The sequence below is a fragment of the Scyliorhinus torazame genome, chromosome 13 (genome assembly GCF_047496885.1).
Source record: "Scyliorhinus torazame isolate Kashiwa2021f chromosome 13, sScyTor2.1, whole genome shotgun sequence".
NCBI classification, from domain to species: domain Eukaryota; kingdom Metazoa; phylum Chordata; class Chondrichthyes; order Carcharhiniformes; family Scyliorhinidae; genus Scyliorhinus; species Scyliorhinus torazame.
The window spans coordinates 220,296,129-220,323,355 of NC_092719.1; the positions used below are offsets into that span (position 1 = coordinate 220,296,129).

The 27,227-nt window shown below is 53.3% G+C and overlaps 1 protein-coding gene across 2 annotated transcripts in view; it reads right to left on the reverse strand.

The window, feature by feature from the left end:
* Positions 1 to 652: 652 nt before the first annotated feature.
* Positions 653 to 27,227, reverse strand: part of LOC140388631 (sodium- and chloride-dependent taurine transporter-like) — a 166,193-nt gene continuing 139,618 nt past the window's right edge. For both annotated transcript variants that reach the window (XM_072473082.1, XM_072473081.1), the window contains 3 exons: positions 10,642 to 10,742; positions 7,245 to 7,415; positions 653 to 6,044 (listed from right to left, as the gene is read on the reverse strand). In XM_072473082.1, the coding sequence (XP_072329183.1) occupies positions 5,892 to 6,044; positions 7,245 to 7,415; positions 10,642 to 10,742 (425 nt within the window). In that variant the 3' untranslated portion in view covers positions 653 to 5,891. The remainder of the gene's footprint in view (positions 6,045 to 7,244; positions 7,416 to 10,641; positions 10,743 to 27,227) is intronic.

Genomic DNA, 27,227 nt, shown 5'->3' on the forward strand with positions numbered 1-27,227 from the left:
TCTGACGGTACAGCACTCCCTCAGTACTGACCCTCTGACAGTGCAGCACTCCCTCAGTACTGACCATCTGACAGTGCAGCACTCCCTCAGTACTGACCCTCTGACAGTGCGGCACTCCCTCAGTACTGACCCTCTGACAGTGCGGCACTCCCTCAGTACTGACCCTCTGACAGTGCGGCACTCCCTCAGTACTGACCCTCTGACAGTGCAGCACTCCCTCAGTACTGACCCTCTGACAGACTTCCTCAGTACTGACCCTTTGACAGTGCAGCATTCCCTCAGTACTGACCCTCTGACAGTGCGGCACTCCCTCAGTACTGACCCTTTGACAGTGCAGCACTCCCTCAGTACTGACCCTCTGACAGTGCAGCACTACCTCAGTACTGATCCTCTGACAGTGCAGCATTCCCTCTGTACTGACCCTCTGACAGTGCGGCACTCCCTCAGTACTGACCCTCAGACAGTGCGGCACTCCCTCAGTACTGACCCTGTGACAGTGCAGCATTCCCTCAGTCCTGACCCTCTGGAATTTTGTGCTTGTGCCTTTGGGTGAGATGTGAAGCCATGACTGAGGAGAGAGTGAGATTGTGACCTCCGCAGATACAGCTGAATAAGGCCTGTCAATAACAAGAAACAGATGAAGATTGGAAGCTGCAGTGGAAACTGTAAACATTTATTCCTTTTTTTTAAAACTCGTTTTATTTTTCCACACGGTACAAGATCAAAATTTCTAATACAATTCTCGAACCATCACCTAAGAAAGCACAGGACACTTGGATATATGGTATAATATAAATACATATCTTTATATCTTCTCTTTCCTTCTAAAAAAATGCAAACGGCTAAAAATGGAACGTCAAATTCAGTTCCACAGGAGCACAAATGTTCAATGCGGAATGGACAGGAGTCAGTCATCCTTGACCTATTAACAGCAAGAGTAGAAAGCCATACACAGTGCTTCCTCCTCGCTCCCCAAATACACTCACCTGAAACTCCTCTTCCACTTTAAGGGCAGAGAGGAGAGAGAGAGAGAGTGAGAGAGGGCAAGAGAGGGAGAAAGAAGGATGAGAGAGAGAGAAGAGTGTGAGAGAGAGAGAGAGAGAAAGAGTGATGGGAGAGAGGAGTGTGAGAGAGAGAGAGGGAAAGAGAGAGAGAAAGAGGGATGGGAGAGAGAGGAGAGTGTGAGAGAGGGAGGGAAAGAGAGAGAGAGAAAGAGGGATGGGAGAGAGAGAAGAGTGAGAGAGAGAGAGAGGGAAAGAGAGAGAGAGAAAGAGGGATGGGAGAAGAGTGAGACACAGGGAAGGCAGGGAAAGGAGAGAGAAATGAGGTGGTTAGGTGAGAGGAAGGGGAAGAAGAAAGCAAGTGAGAGAGAATGAAAGGGAGGTGAAGACAAAGGGGAAAGGAGGAAGGGGTAAGTGAAATAGTTGAGAGGGAGGGATGGAGGAGAAGAGGGCAGACAGAAGGGGAGCGAACATTCTTTCAGGTCAGAGAAGAGTGAATTTCAAATGCCTGGGGCCTGAGGGGGTTGGGGTGGGGAGATCAGGGAAGGCTCCATCTCACCCCTGCTGCTAATTCCAGCCTAACGACTGGGAGGCCAGGGGTGAAAGTTCCTGCCAACTAAATCAAAATAAATCTACAAAAAAAAGAATAGAGGATTACCAACTCGTACATTGTCGAATAAGGAGGCGCGCTCCTTCTCAAAGTTTTAAAAATAAAAAAAATACACATTGTTTTTTTTTTTAAAGCTTATTCACTATTAAAAGTATAGTTTAATATCTATGTTCATGATGCGTAGTTTTGACACAAAAAAAGCCAGAGTAATGATGAAATATGACTGTGAGGTTCTGAGCTGGTCAATATTTACAGATGTAGGAATAATGTCAACTGCTTGTGAGGAATTTCTGTCTGCTTGTGTCGAGATTCACATTGCCAATTTCAGTCAGGATATTTGAGTCAATGATGCACGATGTGAAACGGTGCAGCTTTGCAAGGTGATGCTTTGCAGCTTCTGCTAACGCACTCGTTATCTGAAACATTAATCAAAGCAGCCAATTCCTTTATAACACTGTGGTTGCGTTTGCACTGGGGTCAATGCTGCCCGAGTTCTCCATGGAGTTGAAGCATGGCACACATGACTTCTGTCTCTCTCTCTCTGTGTGTGCGTGTGTTGAAGTGAGCACGCGGCACCCCCCCCCCCCCCCCCAGGCAAACCAACACTTGCTTCAATCTGCTTCAGCCTTTTCATCTATTAAGTTCACAGTGGCCCTGAACTGCAGCCCCTGAACCCAATCCTGAGTTCATTCACAGATGGCCGGTCAAACTATAACCCAACACAGGAACAAAATGTCCACCCCCATGGCCAGCCCTGTGCCACACCATTATTACCCGGGTGGAAATGTCACTGCTACAGCTTCCCCCGCTATTCTGGTGCCAAGTAGGTGTGCTTGGTTTTGTAACGTGTATTTTGCCCTCTCTGGAAGTGACGTATCCACACTGATCAAACTAAAATAAAGCCCAAGTCAAAAAACACGTTCTGACGCCCGCTTCTTCACCGTGGACTGTCCTTTTGATCGGCATTAGGAGTCGGCGGTGGTGGGGGGGGGGGGGTTTGCCTGACTGTTAAGCGATAGGGGTTGGTGTTGGACCAAGTCCAGGGAGGGCGAGACGATGGGACCCAGCCTGGTAATCCGGATCTCTGGCCTCCAACACCCTGTGACCCTGGGGATTGATCAGATGGCGGATCGGGTCTCCCGCTCCCCCCTCTTCCAGGGTCACTGGGTCGCCAACTCTGATTGGGCCTCCTGTGGAGGAATTGCCATGTGAGCTCCTGGCCTATCGAGCAAACTGACAGCGCGCACCGCCCCGCCCCACACACCCATCTTTGGCACTGTTATAATTTATAACCAAAAATGTGGATAGGAAGTAAAGAAACCCGTCATTTTACTGTCAGAGTTACTTTTCTTTCCTTTGCTGACTGATCTGGCCACACATGTCGTTTACCCCGGTCGGTTTAATCATTCCCTTGTTAGTCTGGCAGAGTCAATGTAAAGTCCCAGAGCTCAGAGTCACTCATTGACCATGATCTCACTGCCAACACTGACTGACCTCACAGCAGAGGTCATTGCCTTACATGGTCCTTTAGCTCATTATTCCAGGGAGTTGGGCTGAATATAAGTTCTGGTGGTGTGAAATCCTTATACTCAGTACACCAGGGCTGAAAATGATGTCACCGTCAAATGGATGTTCACCTTGCACCACAACAGAGCAATGGGAAATAGTCCTTTCCCATATTCATTCCCGGGAGGCGGGCGTCCCTGGCCCGGCCAGCATTCATTGCCCACCCCGGGCTGGCCTTCAGAAGCTGGTGGTCAGCCGCAGCCTGGAGTATCACTGAGTGTCTTCCCAGGACGCACTGCGCTGGTGTGGAAATTGCAGTCACATCTCGGCTCAGGCTGGGTAAGGGGTGGGGGAGGAGGGGGCGTCAACTCATTCAGCGAGTGGGATAGGAACGGAGTTCAGTAATTCGAGGGAGCAGGAAGCAGAGGGGCATAAACCCTTTTCAGCCAAAGGGAGAGGCAGTCGGAGTGTCGAATTGACCAGATAGCCAAAAGCTCTTCCATAGACACCCTGGTCTGGTCTGGAATGTGCGGGGGTTGGTCGCTCTGATGGTTGAGTGTGGATGTGAAGATGGATGAAGGTTTTGGAGGTGTTTGCAACAGGACAATCTGGGGATGTTTAGCCGCGAACTTTCCTCACGGCAGATCAATTTGCTGTTTTTTTCCCTAATGCGCACTCTCGGGGTTGTGGCAATATTGGCATGGCTGCCATCTGTTGCCAGCCCCTAGTTACCCTTCAAGAAAATGGGATTGGGTCTACCCTCTTATGAGTCCGATCGTGGGAGTGTGTAAGGGGCGGAACTGACACACTGCAGTCCAAAAGTTAAAATCACTCCCCCACTCACCAAAGGATCTCAACCCCTGATATTCACGTCCAATGCCATTTCCTTCCATCAGGATCAGATGGGAATGAGAGGCTATGGGGACTGGGGGAGGGCCCGGAGGTTATTTCGTTAATTCTTAACCAACTCTCCATCCCCCTCCCCACCTTCCATCCTGCACTCACAGGTAATTTAAAACAAAAATAAAAGCAATATATTATTTAATTTAAGTGGTTTAAAAACAGGCCAATGATTCGCAAGGAATGGGATCAAGTGTCAGTTCTATTGAACTAATGTTCCCACAGATGCAGTGTGTGTTAGAGAGAGAGACAGAGTGAGACTGGGAGCATCTCTACACTCTCCTGACTTGTTTGTATATCCAGTGACACCGACTAGAATCAATGTGTTGCTGGGACATACGCAGCACATTGTAACAGAATGAGAATGCCTCGGACACGGGGATTACAGGTTGATAAATAGGCTTCATAGAAAAAAAGAATGAGGGAGAGAAAATCTTCATTGGAGTCTCTGCAACAATGAACTGAAATCATTAGTATTGTTATGTACACAATGATTGTAGGTTTAAAAAAAAGCCACAGGTACAATGTCATATTTTTTTTACCACACATACACACAAAAAACTTAAAACATTGTGCAACATTTTTTGAAAGCTTTTTGCAAATCTATCAACTGCAAATTATTCACAAAATAGCTCCTGCTGCAGATTCCCCCAGTCCGTGTCGTTTGGTCCAGTGCCTCGTGAGCTCGAGGCACTCACCTTCACCCGCAGGTAGAGGGAGGGGCGAGGGGAGGAGGGTGGAGAGGGGGAGGGGCTGGGGATGGTAGGTGGGGAGAGGAGGGGAGTGGTAGGTGGAGAGGGATGGGGTTGGTAGGTGATGAGGGGGAGGGGGAGGGAATGTGGGGAGGGGAGGGAAGGTGGGAGGGGAGGTGGAGAGGGGGAGGGGGATGGGATGTGGGGAGGGGAGGGAAGGTGGGGGAGGGGAGGTGGAGAGGGGGATGTGGGGAGGGGCAGGGGAGGTGGGGGGAGGGGGAGGGAAGGTGGGGGAGTGGAGAGGGGGATGTGGGGAGGGGAGGTGGAGAGGGGGAGGGGAGGGGGAGGGGAGGTGGGATGCGGGGAGGGGAAGGGAAGGTGGGGGAGGGGACGTGGAGAGGGGGAGGGGGATGTGGGGAGGGGAGGGCTGGTGGGGGTGGGGAGGTGGAGAGGGGGAGGGGAGGTGGGATGTGGGGAGGGGGAGGGAAGGTGGGGGAGGGGAGGTGGTGGGGGGAGGGAAGGTGGGGGAGGGGAGGGGAGGGGGAGGGGAGGTGGAGGGGGATGTAGGGAGGGGGAGGGGAGGTGGACTGGGGGTAGCAGACTCCTACAATGCAACAGTGTTTGGAACTGAATTCCTGTTTCTTGAATATTTCACCTAAAACACAAAAAAAACAATGTGTGGGGGTGGGGAGGATGAGGAAAAAAATTGGAATTCCAATGGTTCTGCTGCAAGCTTCATTTCCTGATCACATCGCCAAAGCAGTCAAGGGAGCGTCTGGAAGCTGATTGCAGCTCTGGCCGGTCTGTACATCACAACATGGTGCTGAAGTTGATGAGAGGAAGGTGAGGGTGGAGAAGGGAAATGAGGAAAAAGAAAGAAATGATCTCCAGAGGGTCACCGTAACATCGGAAAGACAGCGTCTTCCCACACGGATTAGGAAGCAGGACCTAGCCTTCTGATCGGAGTGAGCAGTGTTTGAAATGCTTGCTAGTTATTACTTGAACGAGATACGCAGGTTAGTTGCTTCCATAGTTTTATTTAATATGACCTCTGAGGGATTAACCATCACGTTCAGACCCACATCTCGGATGAGCACTGCTGTAGGGAATGGGGAAATCTGGTCCTAGAAAGGCTAGAGTTTATGTCAAAAAAAAGCACAATTTTAGTCTCTCATAGAGAGTTTACATCGCAGTCTCTATTATTATCTGTGTGGGTTTTCCTATATCATTTCCTGCAGTCCCATTGGGACTGAGTGGAACGGTGGCCTCAGCATCCAAAGCCAGGTCTTTTGGTTTCCTTCCTTCTCCTTTGGGTGCAGTGAGCATCTTTATCCGCTGGGGGGGGGAAAGCAGAGGGGAGAGAGGATTACAACTGACAAGAATGAAATTCAGACACATCTTACCATCAGCGTCACCAGCGTATGCCACCACTCAATTACATTGGGTTTCATTTGTCTTGGAACTCTATCTGGCCACCTTGATTCCAAATTTCCCTTCCCCTTTGTGTCAGGAAGTGCTCCCTGACATCTCCCCCTCATTGGCCTGCTTCTCATTTTAAGGTTCTGCCCTCGCTCTTCGTTCAGGACTGTCCAACCAGAGGAAACAGTTCCTCTCCGTCGACCCCATCATACACATCCATTTCTGAGGCTAAGTGTGGAGGATCTGTCGCGTATTCCGTGGACAAAATCGACGGCGGCCACTCACCGATCTTCCGACCGGTGAGGGGCGAGCAGCCGTCACGTGTAAAACACCCGGCTCCCATGGTATAAACGGCCGGAGAATGGCCAGGTCCCGGGCTGCGTCTGCGCACAGAGACAGCCTTCAGCGATCGCGCCATTAAACAAGGCATCGGCCCTGCGCGCACCCGACCTGCCAGATAGTGACCCCCCCAACCCCCACCCCCCGACACTCCCCACCAGTCCTTACGGAAGTGAGCAGCATGGCTCCCGTCTCACTGTTTGGCGCTGGACACAGTCCGCAGTCACCATGCTGGATTCCCACAAGGCTGAGACCACCAGTGAACGAGCGGTCGGGAGCGGCCCATTGGGGTGGAGCATCGGGGGGGGCGGGGCGGAGGCGGAGCGTACGAAACGTGCGTCAAACAGGCGCCGCCCCTGATTTTGGCGTCAAAAGGGATTCTCCACCCGATCACTGATTCCGAAATCGCTGTCGGGAAACGGAGAACCCCGCCCTTGGAGTCATCTGTTCAGAGGTTGCAAAAAGTGCCAGACAAACGCAATGTCTTGTGTGCATGGAGAGGATGTGGAAATTCTTCCTGAGGTGAGGTGCTCAGAACATTCGAGCTGGGGTCTGACTAGAGCTTCACATAACAGTAAGATAAGGGAGGGGGAGGAGGCTTGTATAGAGCATCGACACCAGCATTAGGCCTAAGGCCTGTTTCCAGCCAGAGATTCTATCCAATTCTAAAAGCTTGAAAAATATTCCATATGGATTCCGTTCTATCACCAGGTGGAAACTTTGTCTTCAGCATTTAAGCATCAGGTCGAAACATCATAATGTCCATTAAAGCCTTACCTCAATTATTGGCCCATCTGATTGGAGAATCTTGATTACCATCACCAGTGGGACGCACATCATGGAGCACATGGCCAATAGCCAACCTAAACCCTCTGCCCAAAAAGGGAACTTGTAGACTTTGTTGTAGGTCAATGGGGTGTACTTGGCAAGAGAGAATATGAAACAGGCCTAGAGGCACAAGAGAAACAGAGTCACATTGAAAACACTACTGTAACCACGCAAATATTCTCCCCCTCCAGCCCGGGGTTAGATATTCTCCCCCTCCAGCACGGGGTTAGATATTCTCCCCCTCCAGCACGGGGTTAAATATTCTCCCCCTCCAGCACGGGGTTAGATATTCTCCCCCTCCAGCACGGGGTTAGATATTCTCCCCCTCCAGCACGGGTTTTGATATTCTCCTCCTCCAGCACGGGGTTAGATATTCTCCCCCTCCAGCACGGGGTTAAATATTCTTCCCCTCCAGCACGGGGTTAGATATTCTCCCCCTCCAGCACGGGGTTAGATATTCTCCCCCTCCAGCACGGGGTTAAATATTCTCCCCCTCCAGCACGGGGTTAGATACAGAGTAAAGCTCCCTCTACACTGTCCCCATCAAACACTCCCAGGACAGGTACAGCACGGGGTTAGATATAGAGTAAAGCTCCCTCTACACTGTCCCCATCAAACACTCCCAGGACAGGTACAGCACGGGGTTAGATACAGAGTAAAGCTCCCTCTACACTGTCCCCGTCAAACATTCCCAGGACAGGTACAGCACGGGGTTAGATACAGAGTAAAGCTCCCTCTACACTGTCCCCATCAAACACTCCCAGGACAGGTACAGCACGGGGTTAGATATAGAGTAAAGCTCCCTCTACACTGTCGCCACCAAACACTCCCAGGACAGGTACAGCACGGGGTTAGATACAGAGTTAAGCTCCCTCTACACTGTCCCCGTCAAACATTCCTAGGACAGGTACAGCACGGGGTTAGATACAGAGTAAAGCTCCCTCTACACTGACCCATCAAACACTCCCAGGACAGGTACAGCACGGGGTTAGATACAGAGTAAAGCTCCCTCGACACTGTCCCCATCAAACACTCCCAGGACAGGTACAGCACAGGGTTAGATACAGAGTAAAGCTCCCTCTACACTGTCCCCATTAAACATTCCCAGGACAGGTACAGCACGGGGTTAGATACAGAGTAAAGCTCCCTCTACACTGTCCCCATCAAACACTCCCAGGACAGGTACAGCACGGGGTTAGATACAGAGTAAAGCTCCCTCTACACTGTCCCCATCAAACACTCCCAGGATAGGCACAGCACGGGGTTAGATACAGAGTAAAGCTCCCTCTACACTGTCCCCATCAAACATTCCCAGGACAGGTACAGCACGGGGTTAGATACAGAGTAAAGCTCCCTCTACACTGTCCCCATCAAACACTCCCAGGACAGGTACAGTACGGAGTTAGATACAGAGTAAAGCTCCCTCTACACTGTCCCCATCAAACACTCCCAGGACAGGTACAGCACGGGGTTAGATACAGAGTAAAGCTCCCTCTACACTGTCCCCATCAAACACTCCCAGGATAGGTACAGCACGGGGTTAGATACAGAGTAAAGCTTCCTCTACACTGTCCCCATCAAACACTCCCAGGACAGGTACAGCACTGGGTTAGATACAGAGTAAAGCTCCCTCTACACTGTCCCCATCAAACACTCCCAGGACAGGTACAGCACGGGGTTAGATACAGAGTAAAGCTCCGTCTACACTGTCCCCATCAAACACTCCCAGGATAGGCACAGCACGGGGTTAGATACAGAGTAAAGCTTCCTCTACACTGTCCCCATCAAACACTCCCAGGATAGGTACAGCACGGGGTTAGATACAGAGTAAAGCTCCCTCTACACTGTCCCCATCAAACACTCCCAGGACAGGTACAGCACGGAGTTAGATACAGAGTAAAGCTCCCTCTACGCTGTCCCCGTCAAACACTCCCAGGACAGGTACAGCACGGGGTTAGATACGGAGTAAAGCTCCCTCGACACTGTCCCCATCACAAACTCCCAGGACAGCTACAGCACGGAGTTAGATACAGAGTAAAGCTCCCTCGACACTGTCCCCATCACAAACTCCCAGGACAGCTACAGCACGGAGTTAGATACAGAGTAAAGCTCCCTCTACACTGTCCCCATCAAACACTCCCAGGACAGGTACAGCACGGGGTTAGATACGGAGTAAAGCTCCCTCGACACTGTCCCCATCACACACTCCCAGGACAGCTACAGCACGGAGGTAGATACAGAATAAAGCTCCCTCTACACTGTCCCCATCAAACACTCCCAGGACAGGTACAGCACGGGGTTAGATACAGAGTAAAGCTCCCTCTACACTGTCACCATCAAACACTCCCAGGACAGGTACAGCACGGGATTAGATACAGAGTAAACCTCCCTTTATTTCAACTTCTGTTGTCTTAGTCTACAAAGGTTTCTCTGTCTCACAATGTGAACCTCAGCGATGAGGTAGTTTCTGGGCAGAACTGAGTCATGTTTTGTTGTGGAGCCAACACTTAGTCATAACTGGATTGGGATGGATGCAAATACATTTCTTGTGGGAGGCTAAAGACCAGAGAGAACAGGCTGCTGTCTGAGCAGTGTGTTCTGGATTAACACCCAGAGCTGAGGGTTGAATGGATTTGCTGTTTGTCTCACAGTGGCTATGGAAACAGTGTTCGAAAGGCTGGGCCGATACATCATTATTGCTAGACACCATTTCCAGAGTGCCAAACAGTGGCCGCTGAATTAGCGCTGAAGGAATGTCTGTTCCTCTCCCATTCTCTCTTTAGCACGGGAGACAAAGGCTTAAATGTCCTCCTTCCTTCCTTGTGTCGTACCCTCTGATCACCTCATTCACTTTGGACTTACATAGCTGAGCGATATGTACTGTGCCTCAGTGAGTAACACACTAACTAAACTGTGTGAAACGTGCAGCTATGTCCCACTCCCGAAATCTAATCCAGTCTGACACTCCCAGCGTAGCACCGAGGGGTGCTGTCTTTCACACGAGATGTTAAACTAAGGCCCCATTTGTCCTTTTGAGGTGGGTGTAAAAGATCCCATGGTCACTATTGGAAGAAGAACAGTCAGGTTCTCCCCTGATGCCCCAGGCCAATATTTATCACTCAAAACAGATTATCTGGTCACTATCACATTGCACCATCAGAGTTTGCTGTGCACAAATTGGCTGCTGCATTTACTCCATTAAACAGCAGCTATGCTTCATTGCGTGTAGAATGCATTGGATTGTCCCGAGGATCGGAAAGGCGCTATAGAAATGCAAGTTCCACCTTTCTTCCCAGCAATGTTTTCGGGGGATTGGGCAACAGGGGGTTGGAAATTGCGCACTCACCATGCACAGGAGTGGAGTGATTACTGTCCAACTCCACTTCATCCAGATCCCAGGCCTGTAGCCAATCATGTCTTCAATTGCATCATAGAAATTGTCAGCTCCTGCAGTAGTTAGAAAAGAGAGGCATTATTAATCACCGAGGCGAGGTCTCACTCACTGCTTCCACCTGGGCACCAGTGTGCACTATCTGGTCACCACAAACCCTCTCGCCAACACCATTAGACTGGCAGTTCAGCCAAACTTCAATCAGCTATAAAACAACACTGACATTCCTGCCCTTGTTTTCTTTCCCCTTTCCTTGACGGATCGTGGTTTTAATCTCTCCTCTTTCTCTGGTTTTTATTTCGGGATTGGCAGCTGCTCATTATTCTGCCATTCACACCTCCTCTGGTTTCTTCACGTCCCATTACCACTCCCTTTAACAACTAGGAGCAGGAGTCGGCCATCTGGCCCCTCGAGCCTGCTCCACCATTCAATGAGATCAGGGCTGATCTTTTGTGGACTCAGCTCCACTTTCCGGCCCGAACACCATAACCCTTAATCCCTTTATTCTTCAAAAAGCTATCTATCTTTATTTAAAATCATTTAATGAACATTTAGATCATCAACCCAGCTGTGATTTTATCTGACATTTCTAACCGTGCCGCATTCTACAGCAAGGTGGACCGGAAATGCTGGACTGGATTTTCCTGTGGGTTTCGAGACTCCAAGGTTTGAGATCCTGGACTCAGGCTTGGCCACAGTGAGATATCCCAGAGGCGGCCGTGGGCGGTGGGTGTGCTGTGGGGGGGGGGGGGGGGGGGTCTCTCAATGTTGTTGGTCCCATCAGAAGCACCAAATGGAGCTTCATAGCAAACTGAGCAAACTGAGTTCCATTCTGAACAACAGAAGGAGAGATTACGATTGGTGACCAAAAAGAGAGGGAGGGGGAGGGGGGAGGGGAGAGGAAGGGGGAGAGGGATGGGAGAGGGAGGGGAGGGGGAGGGGGAGGGAGAGGGAGGGGGAGGGGGACAGGGAGGGGGAGAGGAGCGGGAGAGAGGGAGAGGGAGGGGGAGGGGAGGGGGAGAGGGAGGGGGGAGGGAGAGGGAGGGGGACAGGGAGGGGAGGGGGAGGGGAGAGGGAGGGGAGAGGAAGGGGGATAGGGAGGGGGAGAGGGATGGGAGAGGGAGGGGGAGAGGGAGGGGGAGAGGGAGGAGGAGAGGGATGGGAGAGGGAGGGGAGGGGGAGAGGGCGAGGGAGGGGAGGGGGAGGGAGAGGGAGAGGGATGGGAGGGGGACAGGGAGTGGGAGAGGGAGGAGGAGAGGGATGGGAGAGGGAGGGGGAGAGGGAGGGGGAGAGGGATGGGAGAGGGATGGGGAGGGGGAGGGGGAGGGGGAGAGGGCGAGGGAGGGGAGGGGGAGGGGGACAGGGAGGGGGAGGGGATGGGGAGGGAGAGAGGGAGGGGGAGGGGAGGGGGAGGGGGAGGGGAGCGAGAGAGAGGGAGAGGGAGGGGAGGGGGAGAGGGACAGGGAGGGGGAGGGGGAGAGGGAGGGGAAGGGGACAGGGAGGGGGAGGGGGAGGGACAGGGAGAGGGAGGGGGACAGGGAGATGGAGGGGGACAGGGAGGGGGAGGGGGAGGGGGAGAGGGAGGGGGAGGGGAGGGGAGCGAGATAGAGGGAGAGGGAGGGGAGGAGGAGGGGGAGGGAGAGAGGGATGGGGGAGGGGGATGGGAGGGGGAGAGGGAGGAGGAGGGGGAGGGGAGGGGGAGAGGGAGGGAAAGGTGGGGAGGGGAAGAGAAGAGGGAGGGAGGAGGAGAGTAGGAGTAGTGTGAGAAGAGGGAGAGGGAGAGAGAGAGGGAGGGGGAGGAGTAGGGGGAGAGGGAGCTGGAGAAGCGGAGAGGAGGTAGTAAGGAGGAACGATGGAGAGGAATGTGGGGAGTTGGGGAGGAGGAGAGGGAGGTGGAGAGAGAGGGGGAGAGGAAGGGGGAGGGAGAGGGAGAGGAGAGGGAATGGGGAGAATGTGGGACTCGCTCCCACAGGGAGGGGGGAGAATGTGGGACACGCTCCCATGGGGAGAATGTGCGACTCGCTCCCACGGGCAGTGGGGAGAATGTGGGACTCGATCCCACAGGGAGTGGGGAGAATGTGGGACTCGCTCCTACGGGCAGTGGGGAGAATGTGGGACTCACTCGCACGGGGAGTGGGGAGAATGTGGGACTCGCTCCCACAGGGAGTGGGGAGAATGTGGGACTCACTCCCACGGGGAGTGGGGAGAATGTGGGACTCGCTCGCATGGGGAGTGGGGAGAATGTGGGACTCGCTCCCACAGGGAGTGGGGAGAATGTGGGACTCGCTCCCACAGGGAGTGGGGAGAATGTGGGACTCACTCCCACAGGGAGTGGGGAGAATGTGGGACTCGCTCCCACAGAGAGTGGGGAGAATGTGGGACTCACTCCCACAGGGAGTGGGGAGAATGTGGGACTCACTCCCACGGGGAGTGGGGAGAATGTGGGACTCGCTCCCACGGGGAGTGTGGAGAATGTGAGACTCGCTCCCACAGGGAGTGAGGAGAATGTGGGACTCACTCCCACGGAGAGTGGGGAGAATATGGGACTCGCTCCCACGGGGAGTGGGGAGAATGTGGGACTCGCTTCCATAGGGAGTGGGGGGAATGTGGGACTCGCTCCCACAGAGACTGGGGAGAATGTAGGACTCGCTCCCACAGGGAGTGGGGAGAATGTGGGACTCGCTCCCACAGGGAGTGGGGAGAATGTGGGACTCGCTCCCACGGGCAGTGGGGAGAATGTGGGACTCGCTCGCACGGGGAGTGGGGAGAATGTGGGACTCGCTCCCACAGGGAGTGGGGAGAATGTGGGACTCGCTCCCACAGAGAGTGGGGAGAATGTGGGACTCACTCCCACAGGGAGTGGGGAGAATGTGGGACTCGCTCCCACAGAGAGTGGGGAGAATGTGGGACTCACTCCCACAGGGAGTGGGGAGAATGTGGGACTCACTCCCACGGGGAGTGGGGAGAATGTGGGACTCGCTCCCACGGGGAGTGTGGAGAATGTGAGACTCGCTCCCACAGGGAGTGAGGAGAATGTGGGACTCACTCCCACGGAGAGTGGGGAGAATATGGGACTCGCTCCCACGGGGAGTGGGGAGAATGTGGGACTCGCTTCCACAGGGAGTGGGGGGAATGTGGGACTCGCTCCCACAGGGAGTGGGGAGAATGTGGGACTCGCTCCCACAGGGAGTGGGGAGAATGTGGGACTCGCTCCCACGGGCAGTGGGGAGAATGTGGGACTCGCTCGCACGGGGAGTGGGGACAATGTGGGACTCGCTCCCACAGGGAGTGGGGAGAATGTGGGACTCGCTCGCACGGGGAGTGGGGAGAATGTGGGACTCGCTCCCGCAGGGAGTGGCTGTCGGGGAAGTTCGATAAATATAGGAGAGGGGGAAAGGAAGGGAAGGATCAGCTGATAGGCTGGGAAGAAGGAAGCTAGCGTGGAGAAGAGCCGCACGGCCCGTATGGCCTGTTTCTGTCCTGCCAAATTCTACATAATCACCCTTTCATGACCAGCTTCGTCTACGTTGCACCCTCGCTTAAAAAGAAACTAAACGCTCTTTTCAAATATTTCCACTCCATCTGGTTTTCCAGTGCTGTATTCATCTTTAAATGGCGCGTCAGACTGCGGTAGAAAGTTACAACGGCTCGCAATGGGCAGCGGGCCAGTTGCAAGTCCCGGATAAAGAGTGCAAGTGCATTCAGCGAAACCCAGGTTTGCTCACGTCATAGCGTAAACAACTGGAATGTGTTAATGGTGGAATTAGCAACAGACAAGGAAACTCAAACAGTGAATGTAATGACAGAGGGATGGGGGTTCGCCGCAATGTGGCCCCTGTTATAAGAGTCACAAAGCTTGAAGCAGCAATCACCCCGAGAAAAAGATCCGACTCCCGCGGGTCCGCTGCCCACCATGTGCTTATCCAGCCTTCCCGCTAAATGGCTAATATTCACAGAAACCACTCCCTGTGGGAGAGAGTGCCACATTCTCACTGCGAGAAGACCTTTCTCCTGAATTCCACGATTGAATGTATTTGCGGCCTCGGGCTCGAATGTCGCTCACATCGTCACACACATTTTCTCTATGTTTGCTCGCTCATAATATTAAACACTTCATCACACACCAGACGCCTGTCTTCAGGAGAAGGGATGCAGACTCTCCGCACTGATTGGCACAACCCCTCGCTACTGGCATCATTCCAGCGTGTCCACTTTCAGTGTCAAAAATATCCTGCACTAGATTCGGCAATTAAACATTACACTGGGGTACAGTACTGGTGGGGACGGGTCTGTCACTGTATAACACTGGGGTACAGTACTGGTGGGGACGGGACTGTCACTGTATAACACTGGGGTACAGTACTGGTGGGGACGGGTCTGTCACTGTATAACACTGGGGTACAGTACTGGTGGGGACAGGTCTGTCACTGTATAACACTGGGATACAGTACTGGTGGGGACGGGTCTGTCACTGTATAACACTGGGGTACAGTACTGGTGGGGACTGGTCTGTCACTGTATAACACTGGGGTACAGTACTGGTGGGGACTGGTCTGTCACTGTATAACACTGGGGTACAGTACTGGTGTGGACGGGTCTGTCACTGTATAACACTGGGATACAGTACTGGTGGGGACTGGTCTGTCACTGTATAACACTGGGGTACACTACTGGTGGGGACTGGTCTGTCACTGTATAACACTGGGATACAGTACTGGTGGGGACTGGTCTGTCACTGTGTAACACTGGGGTACAGTACTGGTGGGGACGGGTCTGTCACTGTATAACACTGGGGTACAGTACTGGTGGGGACGGGTCTGTCACTGTATAACACTGGGGTACAGTACTGGTGGGGACTGGTCTGTCACTGTATAACACTGGGGTACACTACTGGTGGGGACTGGTCTGTCACTGTATAACACTGGGGTACAGTACTGGTGGGGACTGGTCTGTCACTGTATAACACTGGGGTACAGTACTGGTGGGGACTGGTCTGTCACTGTATAACACTGGGGTACAGTACTGGTGGGGACTGGTCTGTCACTGTATAACACTGGGGTACAGTACTGGTGGGGACTGGTCTGTCACTGTATAACACTGGGGTACAGTACTGGTGGGGACTGGTCTGTCACTGTGTAACACTGGGGTACAGTACTGGTGGGGTAGGGTCTGTCACTGTATAACACTGGGGTACAGTACTGGTGGGGACGGGTCTGTCACTGTATAACACTGGGGTACAGTACTGGTGGGGACGGGTCTGTCACTGTATAACACAGGGGCACAGTACTGGTGGGGACGGGTCTGTCGCTGTATAACACTGGGGTACAGTACTGGTGGGGACGGGTCTGTCACTGTATAACACTGGGGTACAGTACTGGTGGGGACGGGTCTGTCACTGTATAACACTGGGGTACAGTACTGGTGGGGATGGGTCTGTCACTGTATAACACTGGGGTACGGTACTGGTGGGTACGGTTCTGTCACTGTATAACACTGGGGTACAGTACTGGTGGGGATGGGTCTGTCACTGTGTAACACTGGGGTACAGTACTGGTGGGGACAGGTCTGTCACTGTGTAACACTGGGGTACAGTACTGGTGGGGACAGGTCTGTCACTGTGTAACACTGGGGTACATTACTGGTGGGGACGGGTCTGTCACTGTATAACACTGGGGTACAGTACGGGTGGGGACGGGTCAGTCACTGTATAACACTGGGGTACGGTACTGGTGGGTACGGTTCTGTCACTGTATAACACTGGGGTACAGTACTGGTGGGGATGGGTCTGTCACTGTATAACACTGGGGTACAGTACTGGTGGGTACGGTTCTGTCACTGTATAACACTGGGGTACAGTACTGGTGGGGATGGGTCTGTCACTGTATAACACTGGGGTACAGTACTGGTGGGGACGGGTCAGTCACTGTATAACACTGGGGTACGGTACTGGTGGGTACGGTTCTGTCACTGTATAACACTGGCGTACAGTACTGGTGGAGATGGGTCTGTCACTGTATAACACTGGGGTACAGTACTGGTGGGGACGGGACTGTCACTGTATAACACTGGGGTACAGTACTGGTGGGTACGGTTCTGTCACTGTATAACACTGGGGTACAGTACTGGTGGGGATGGGTCTGTCACTGTATAACACTGGGGTACAGTACTGGTGTGGACGGGTCTGTCAATGTATAACACTGGGGTACAGTACTGGTGGGTACGGTTCTGTCACTGTATAACACTGGGGTACAGTACTGGTGGGGATGGGTCTGTCACTGTATAACACTGGGGTACAGTACTGGTGGGGACGGGTCAGTCACTGTATAACACTGGGGTACGGTACTGGTGGGTACGGTTCTGTCACTGTATAACACTGGGGTACAGTACTGGTGGGGATGGGTCTGTCACTGTATAACACTGGGGTACAGTACTGGTGGGGACGGGTCTGTCACTGTATAACACTGGGGTACAGTACTGGTGGGGACGGGTCTGTCACTGTGTAACACTGGGGTACAGTACTGGTGGGGATGGGTCTGTCACTGTATAACACTGGGGTACAGTACTGGTGTGGACGGGTCTGTCAATGTATAACACTGGGGTACAGTACTGGTGGGGACGGGTCTGTCACTGTATAATACTGGGGTACAGTACTGGTGGGGACGGGTCTGTCACTGTATAACACTGGGGTACAGTACTGGTGGGGATGGGTCTGTCACTGTATAACACTGGGGTACAGTACTGGTGTGGACGGGTCTGTCAATGTATAACACTGGGGTACAGTACTGGTGGGGACGGGTCTGTCACTGTATAACACTGGGGTACAGTACTGGTGTGGACGGGTCTGTCACTGTATAACACTGGGGTACAGTACTGGTGGGGACGGGTCTGTCACTGTATAACACTGGGGTACAGTACTGGTGGGGACGGTCTGTCACTGTATAACACTGGGGTACAGTACTGGTGGGGATCGGTCTGTCACTGTATAACACTGGGGTACAGTACTGGTGGGGACGGGTCTGTCGCTGTATAACACTGGGGTACAGTACTGGTGGGGACGGGTCTGTCACTGTACAACACTGGGGTACAGTACTGGTGGGGACGGGTCTGTCACTGTATAACACTGGGGTACAGTACTGGTGGGGACGGGTCTGTCACTGTATAACACTGGGGTACAGTACTGGTGGGGACGGGTCTGTCGGTATAACACTGGGGTACAGTACTGGTGGGGATGGGTCTGTCACTGTATAACACTGGGGTACAGTACTGGTGGGGATGGGTCTGTCGCTGTGTAACACTGGGGTACAGTACTGGTGGGGACGGGTCTGTCACTGTATAACACTGGGGTACAGTACTGGTGGGGACGGTCTGTCACTGTATAACACTGGGGTACAGTACTGGTGGGGACGGGTCTGTCACTGTATAACACTGGGGTACAGTACTGGTGGGGCCGGGTCTGTCACTGTATAACACTGGGGTACAGTACTGGTGGGGACGGGTCTGTCACTGTATAACACTGGGGTACAGTACTGGTGGGGACGGTCTGTCACTGTATAACACTGGGGTACAGTACTGGTGGGGACGGGTCTGTCACTGTGTAACACTGGGGTACAGTACTGGTGGGGACGGGTCTGTCACTGTATAACACTGGGGTACAGTACTGGTGGGGACATCTGTCACTGTATAACACTGGGGTACAGTACTGGTGGGGATCGGTCTGTCACGGTATAACACTGGGGTACAGTACTGGTGGGGACGAGTCTGTCACTGTATAACACTGGGGTACAGTACTGGTGGGGACGAGTCTGTCACTGTATAACACTGGGGTACAGTACTGGTGGGGACGGGTCTGTCACTGTATAACACTGGGGTACAGTACTGGTGTGGACGGGTCTGTCACTGTATAACACTGGGGTACAGTACTGGTGGGGACGGGTCTGTCGGTATAACACTGGGGTACAGTACTGGTGGGGATGGGTCTGTCACTGTATAACACTGGGGTACAGTACTGGTGGGGATGGGTCTGTCACTGTATAACACTGGGGTACAGTACTGGTGAGGATGGATCTGTCACTGTATAACACTGGGGCACAGTACTGGTGGGGACCGGTCTGTCACTGTATAACTCTGGGGTACAGTACTGGTGGGGACGGGTCTGTCACTGTACAACACTGGGGTACAGTACTGGTGGGGACGGGTCTGGCACTGTATAACACTGGGGTACAGTACTGGTGGGGACGGGTCTGTCACTGTATAACACTGGGGTACAGTACTGGTGGGGACGAGTCTGTCGGTATAACACTGGGGTACAGTACTGGTGGGGATGGGTCTGTCACTGTATAACACTGGGGTACAGTACTGGTGGGGATGGGTCTGTCGCTGTGTAACACTGGGGTACAGTACTGGTGGGGACGGGTCTGTCACTGTATAACACTGGGGTACAGTACTGGTGGGGACGGTCTGTCACTGTATAACACTGGGGTACAGTACTGGTGGGGACGGGTCTGTCACTGTATAACACTGGGGTACAGCACTGGTGGGGCCGGGTCTGTCACTGTATAACACTGGGGTACAGTACTGGTGGGGACGGGTCTGTCACTGTATAACACTGGGGTACAGTACTGGTGGGGACGGTCTGTCACTGTATAACACTGGGGTACAGTACTGGTGGGGACGGGTCTGTCACTGTGTAACACTGGGGTACAGTACTGGTGGGGACGGGTCTGTCACTGTATAACACTGGGGTACAGTACTGGTGGGGACGGTCTGTCACTGTATAACACTGGGGTACAGTACTGGTGGGGATCGGTCTGTCACTGTATAACACTGGGGTACAGTACTGGTGGGGACGGGTCTGTCGGTATAACACTGGGGTACAGTACTGGTGGGGACGGGTCTGTCACTGTATAACACTGGGGTACAGTACTGGTGTGGACGGGTCTGTCACTGTATAACACTGGGGTACAGTACTGGTGGGGACGGGTCTGTCACTGTATAACACTGGGGTACAGTACTGGTGGGGACGGTCTGTCACTGTATAACACTGGGGTACAGTACTGGTGGGGATCGGTCTGTCACTGTATAACACTGGGGTACAGTACTGGTGGGGACGGGTCTGTCGCTGTATAACACTGGGGTACAGTACTGGTGGGGACGGGTCTGTCACTGTACAACACTGGGGTACAGTACTGGTGGGGACGGGTCTGTCACTGTACAACACTGGGGTACAGTACTGGTGGGGACGGGTCTGTCACTGTATAACACTGGGGTACAGTACTGGTGGGGACGGGTCTGTCACTGTATAACACTGGGGTACAGTACTGGTGGGGACGGGTCTGTCGGTATAACACTGGGGTACAGTACTGGTGGGGATGGGTCTGTCACTGTATAACACTGGGGTACAGTACTGGTGGGGATGGGTCTGTCACTGTGTAACACTGGGGTACAGTACTGGTGGGGACGGGTCTGTCACTGAAGAACACTGGGGTACAGTACTGGTGGGGACGGTCTGTCACTGTATAACACTGGGGTACAGTACTGGTGGGGACGGGTCTGTCACTGTATAACACTGGGGTTCAGTACTGGTGGGGCCGGGTCTGTCACTGTATAACACTGGGGTACAGTACTGGTGGGGACGGGTCTGTCACTGTATAACACTGGGGTACAGTACTGGTGGGGACGGTCTGTCACTGTATAACACTGGGGTACAGTACTGGTGGGGACGGGTCTGTCACTGTGTAACACTGGGGTACAGTACTGGTGGGGACGGGTCTGTCACTGTATAACACTGGAGTACAGTACTGGTGGGGACGGTCTGTCACTGTATAACACTGGGGTACAGTACTGGTGGGGATCGGTCTGTCACTGTATAACACTGGGGTGCAGTACTGGTGGGGACGAGTCTGTCACTGTATAACACTGGGGTACAGTACTGGTGGGGACGAGTCTGTCACTGTATAACACTGGGGTACAGTACTGGTGGGGACGGGTCTGTCACTGTATAACACTGGGGTACAGTACTGGTGTGGACGGGTCTGTCACTGTATAACACTGGGGTACAGTACTGGTGGGGACGGGTCTGTCGGTATAACACAGGGGTACAGTACTGGTGGGGATGGGTCTGTCACTGTATAACACTGGGGTACAGTACTGGTGGGGATGGGTCTGTCACTGTATAACACTGGGGTACAGTACTGGTGAGGATGGATCTGTCACTGTATAACACTGGGGCACAGTACTGGTGGGGACCGGTCTGTCACTGTATAACTCTGGGGTACAGTACTGGTGGGGACGGGTCTGTCACTGTACAACACTGGGGTACAGTACTGGTGGGGACGGGTCTGTCACTGTATAACACTGGGGTACAGTACTGGTGGGGACGGGTCTGTCACTGTATAACACTGGGGTACAGTACTGGTGGGGACGGGTCTGTCGGTATAACACTGGGGTACAGTACTGGTGGGGATGGGTCTGTCACTGTATAACACTGGGGTACAGTACTGGTGGGGATGGGTCTGTCGCTGTGTAACACTGGGGTACAGTACTGGTGGGGACGGGTCTGTCACTGTATAACACTGGGGTACAGTACTGGTGGGGACGGTCTGTCACTGTATAACACTGGGGTACAGTACTGGTGGGGACGGGTCTGTCACTGTATAACACTGGGGTACAGTACTGGTGGGGCCGGGTCTGTCACTGTATAACACTGGGGTACAGTACTGGTGGGGACGGGTCTGTCACTTTATAACACTGGGGTACAGTACTGGTGGGGACGGTCTGTCACTGTATAACACTGGGGTACAGTACTGGTGGGGACGGGTCTGTCACTGTGTAACACTGGGGTACAGTACTGGTGGGGACGGGTCTGTCACTGTGTAACACTGGGGTACAGTACTGGTGGGGACGGTCTGTCACTGTATAACACTGGGGTACAGTACTGGTGGGGATCGGTCTGTCACTGTATAACACTGGGGTACAGTACTGGTGGGGACGAGTCTGTCACTGTATAACACTGGGGTACAGTACTGGTGGGGACGGGTCTGTCACTGTATAACACTGGGGTACAGTACTGGTGTGGACGGGTCTGTCACTGTATAACACTGGGGTACAGTACTGGTGGGGACGGGTCTGTCGGTATAACACTGGGGTACAGTACTGGTGGGGATGGGTCTGTCACTGTATAACACTGGGGTACAGTACTGGTGGGGATGGGTCTGTCACTGTATAACACTGGGGTACAGTACTGGTGGGGACGGGTCTGTCACTGTAAAACACTGGGGTACAGTACTGGTGGGGACGGGTCTGTCACTGTATAACACTGGGGTACAGTACTGGAGGGGACGGGTCAGTCACTGTATAACACTGGGGTACAGTACTGGTGGGGACGGGTCTGTCACTGTATAGCACTGGGGTACAGTACTGGTGGGGACGGGTCTGTCACTGTATAACACTGGGGTACAGTACTGGTGGGGACGGGTCTGTCACTGTATAACACTGGGGTACAGTACTGGTGGGGACGGGTCAGTCACTGTATAACACTGGGGTACGGTACTGGTGGGTACGGTTCTGTCACTGTATAACACTGGGGTACAGTACTGGTGGGGATGGGTCTGTCACTGTATAACACTGGGGTACAGTACTGGTGGGTACGGTTCTCTCACTGTATAACACTGGGGTACAGTACTGGTGGGGACGGGTCAGTCACTGTATAACACTGGGGTATGGTACTGGTGGGTACGGTTCTGTCACTGTATAACACTGGGGTACAGTACTGGTGGGGATGGGTCTGTCACTGTATAACACTGGGGTACAGTACTGGTGGGTACGGTTCTGTCACTGTATAACACTGGGGTACAGTACTGGTGGTGATGGGTCTGTCACTGTATAACACTGGGGTACAGTACTGGTGTGGACGGGTCTGTCAATGTATAACACTGGGGTACAGTACTGGTGGGGACGGGTCAGTCACTGTATAACACTGGGGTACGGTACTGGTGGGTACGGTTCTGTCACTGTATAACACTGGGGTACAGTACTGGTGGGGATGGGTCTGTCACTGTATAACACTGGGGTACAGTACTGGTGGGTACGGTTCTGTCACTGTATAACACTGGGGTACAGTACTGGTGGGGATGGGTCTGTCACTGTATAACACTGGGGTACAGTACTGGTGTGGACGGGTCTGTCAATGTATAACACTGGGGTACAGTACTGGTGGGGACGGGTCTGTCACTGTATAACACTGGGGTACAGTACTGGTGTGGACGGGTCTGTCACTGTATAACACTGGGGTACAGTACTGGTGGGGACGGGTCTGTCACTGTATAACACTGGGGTACAGTACTGGTGGGGATGGTCTGTCACTGTATAACACTGGGGTACAGTACTGGTGGGGATCGGTCTGTCACTGTATAACACTGGGGTACAGTACTGGTGGGGACGGGTCTGTCGCTGTATAACACTGGGGTACAGTACTGGTGGGGACGGGTCTGTCACTGTACAACACTGGGGTACAGTACTGGTGGGGACGGGTCTGTCACTGTATAACACTGGGGTACAGTACTGGTGGGGACGGGTCTGTCACTGTATAACACTGGGGTACAGTACTGGTGGGGACGGGTCTGTCGGTATAACACTGGGGTACAGTACTGGTGGGGATGGGTCTGTCACTGTATAACACTGGGGTACAGTACTGGTGGGGATGGGTCTGTCGCTGTGTAACACTGGGGTACAGTACTGGTGGGGACGGGTCTGTCACTGTATAACACTGGGGTACAGTACTGGTGGGGACGGTCTGTCACTGTATAACACTGGGGTACAGTACTGGTGGGGACGGGTCTGTCACTGTATAACACTGGGGTACAGTACTGGTGGGGCCGGGTCTGTCACTGTATAACACTGGGGTACAGTACTGGTGGGGACGGGTCTGTCACTGTATAACACTGGGGTACAGTACTGGTGGGGACGGTCTGTCACTGTATAACACTGGGGTACAGTACTGGTGGGGACGGGTCTGTCACTGTGTAACACTGGGGTACAGTACTGGTGGGGACGGGTCTGTCACTGTATAACACTGGGGTACAGTACTGGTGGGGACGGTCTGTCACTGTATAACACTGGGGTACAGTACTGGTGGGGATCGGTCTGTCACAGTATAACACTGGGGTACAGTACTGGTGGGGACGAGTCTGTCACTGTATAACACTGGGGTACAGTACTGGTGGGGACGAGTCTGTCACTGTATAACACTGGGGTACAGTACTGGTGGGGACGGGTCTGTCACTGTATAACACTGGGGTACAGTACTGGTGTGGACGGGTCTGTCACTGTATAACACTGGGGTACAGTACTGGTGGGGACGGGTCTGTCGGTATAACACTGGGGTACAGTACTGGTGGGGATGGGTCTGTCACTGTATAACACTGGGGTACAGTACTGGTGGGGATGGGTCTGTCACTGTATAACACTGGGGTACAGTACTGGTGAGGATGGATCTGTCACTGTATAACACTGGGGCACAGTACTGGTGGGGACCGGTCTGTCACTGTATAACTCTGGGGTACAGTACTGGTGGGGACGGGTCTGTCACTGTACAACACTGGGGTACAGTACTGGTGGGGACGGGTCTGTCACTGTATAACACTGGGGTACAGTACTGGTGGGGACGGGTCTGTCACTGTATAACACTGGGGTACAGTACTGGTGGGGACGGGTCTGTCGGTATAACACTGGGGTACAGTACTGGTGGGGATGGGTCTGTCACTGTATAACACTGGGGTACAGTACTGGTGGGGATGGGTCTGTCGCTGTGTAACACTGGGGTACAGTACTGGTGGGGACGGGTCTGTCACTGTATAACACTGGGGTACAGTACTGGTGGGGACGGTCTGTCACTGTATAACACTGGGGTACAGTACTGGTGGGGACGGGTCTGTCACTGTATAACACTGGGGTACAGTACTGGTGGGGCCGGGTCTGTCACTGTATAACACTGGGGTACAGTACTGGTGGGGACGGGTCTGTCACTGTATAACACAGGGGTACAGTACTGGTGGGGACGGTCTGTCACTGTATAACACTGGGGTACAGTACTGGTGGGGACGGGTCTGTCACTGTGTAACACTGGGGTACAGTACTGGTGGGGACGGGTCTGTCACTGTATAACACTGGGGTACAGTACTGGTGGGGACGGTCTGTGACTGTATAACACTGGGGTACAGTACTGGTGGGGATCGGTCTGTCACTGTATAACACTGGGGTACAGTACTGGTGGGGACGAGTCTGTCACTGTATAACACTGGGGTACAGTACTGGTGGGGACGAGTCTGTCACTGTATAACACTGGGGTACAGTACTGGTGGGCACGGGTCTGTCACTGTATAACACTGGGGTACAGTACTGGTGTGGACGGGTCTGTCACTGTACAACACTGGGGTACAGTACTGGTGGGGACGGGTCTGTCGGTATAACACTGGGGCACAGTACTGGTGGGGATGGGTCTGTCACTGTATAACACTGGGGTACAGTACTGGTGGGGATGGGTCTGTCACTGTATAACACTGGGGTACAGTACTGGTGGGGACGGGTCTGTCACTGTATAACACTGGGGTACAGTACTGGTGGGGACGGGTCTGTCACTGTATAACACTGGGGTACAGTACTGGAGGGGACGGGTCAGTCACTGTATAACACTGGGGTACAGTACTGGTGGGGACGGGTCTGTCACTGTATAGCACTGGGGTACAGTACTGGTGGGGACGGGTCTGTCACTGTATAACACTGGGGTACAGTACTGGTGGGGACGGGTCTGTCACTGTATAACACTGGGGTACAGTACTGGTGGGGACGGGTCTGTCACTGTATAACACTGGGGTACAGTACTGGAGGGGACGGGTCTGTCGGTATAACACTGGGGTAAAGTACTGGTGGGGACGGGTCTGTCACTGTATAACACTGGGGTACAGTACTGGTGGGGACGGGTCTGTCACTGTATAACACTGGGGTACAGTACTGGTGGAGACGGGTCTGTCACTGTATAACACTGGGGTACAGTACTGGTGGGGACGGGTCTGTCACTGTATAACACTGGGGTACAGTACTGGAGGGGACGGGTCTGTCACTGTATAACACTGGGGTACAGTACTGGTGGGGATGGGTCTGTCACTGTATAACACTGGGGTACAGTACTGGTGTGGACGGGTCTGTCAATGTATAACACTGGGGTACAGTACTGGTGGGTACGGTTCTGTCACTGTATAACACTGGGGTACAGTACTGGTGGGGATGGGTCTGTCACTGTATAACACTGGGGTACAGTACTGGTGGGGACGGGTCAGTCACTGTATAACACTGGGGTACGGTACTGGTGGGTACGGTTCTGTCACTGTATAACACTGGGGTACAGTACTGGTGGGGATGGGTCTGTCACTGTATAACACTGGGGTACAGTACTGGTGGGGACGGGTCTGTCACTGTATAACACTGGGGTACAGTACTGGTGGGGACGGGTCTGTCACTGTGTAACACTGGGGTACAGTACTGGTGGGGATGGGTCTGTCACTGTATAACACTGGGGTACAGTACTGGTGTGGACGGGTCTGTCAATGTATAACACTGGGGTACAGTACTGGTGGGGACGGGTCTGTCACTGTATAATACTGGGGTACAGTACTGGTGGGGACGGGTCTGTCACTGTATAACACTGGGGTACAGTACTGGTGGGGATGGGTCTGTCACTGTATAACACTGGGGTACAGTACTGGTGTGGACGGGTCTGTCAATGTATAACACTGGGGTACAGTACTGGTGGGGACGGGTCTGTCACTGTATAACACTGGGGTACAGTACTGGTGTGGACGGGTCTGTCACTGTATAACACTGGGGTACAGTACTGGTGGGGACGGGTCTGTCACTGTATAACACTGGGGTACAGTACTGGTGGGGACGGTCTGTCACTTTATAACACTGGGGTACAGTACTGGTGGGGATCGGTCTGTCACTGTATAACACTGGGGTACAGTACTGGTGGGGACGGGTCTGTCGCTGTATAACACTGGGGTACAGTACTGGTGGGGACGGGTCTGTCACTGTACAACACTGGGGTACAGTACTGGTGGGGACGGGTCTGTCACTGTATAACACTGGGGTACAGTACTGGTGGGGACGGGTCTGTCACTGTATAACACTGGGGTACAGTACTGGTGGGGACGGGTCTGTCGGTATAACACTGGGGTACAGTACTGGTGGGGATGGGTCTGTCACTGTATAACACTGGGGTACAGTACTGGTGGGGATGGGTCTGTCGCTGTGTAACACTGGGGTACAGTACTGGTGGGGACGGGTCTGTCACTGTATAACACTGGGGTACAGTACTGGTGGGGACGGTCTGTCACTGTATAACACTGGGGTACAGTACTGGTGGGGACGGGTCTGTCACTGTATAACACTGGGGTACAGTACTGGTGGGGCCGGGTCTGTCACTGTATAACACTGGGGTACAGTACTGGTGGGGACGGGTCTGTCACTGTATAACACTGGGGTACAGT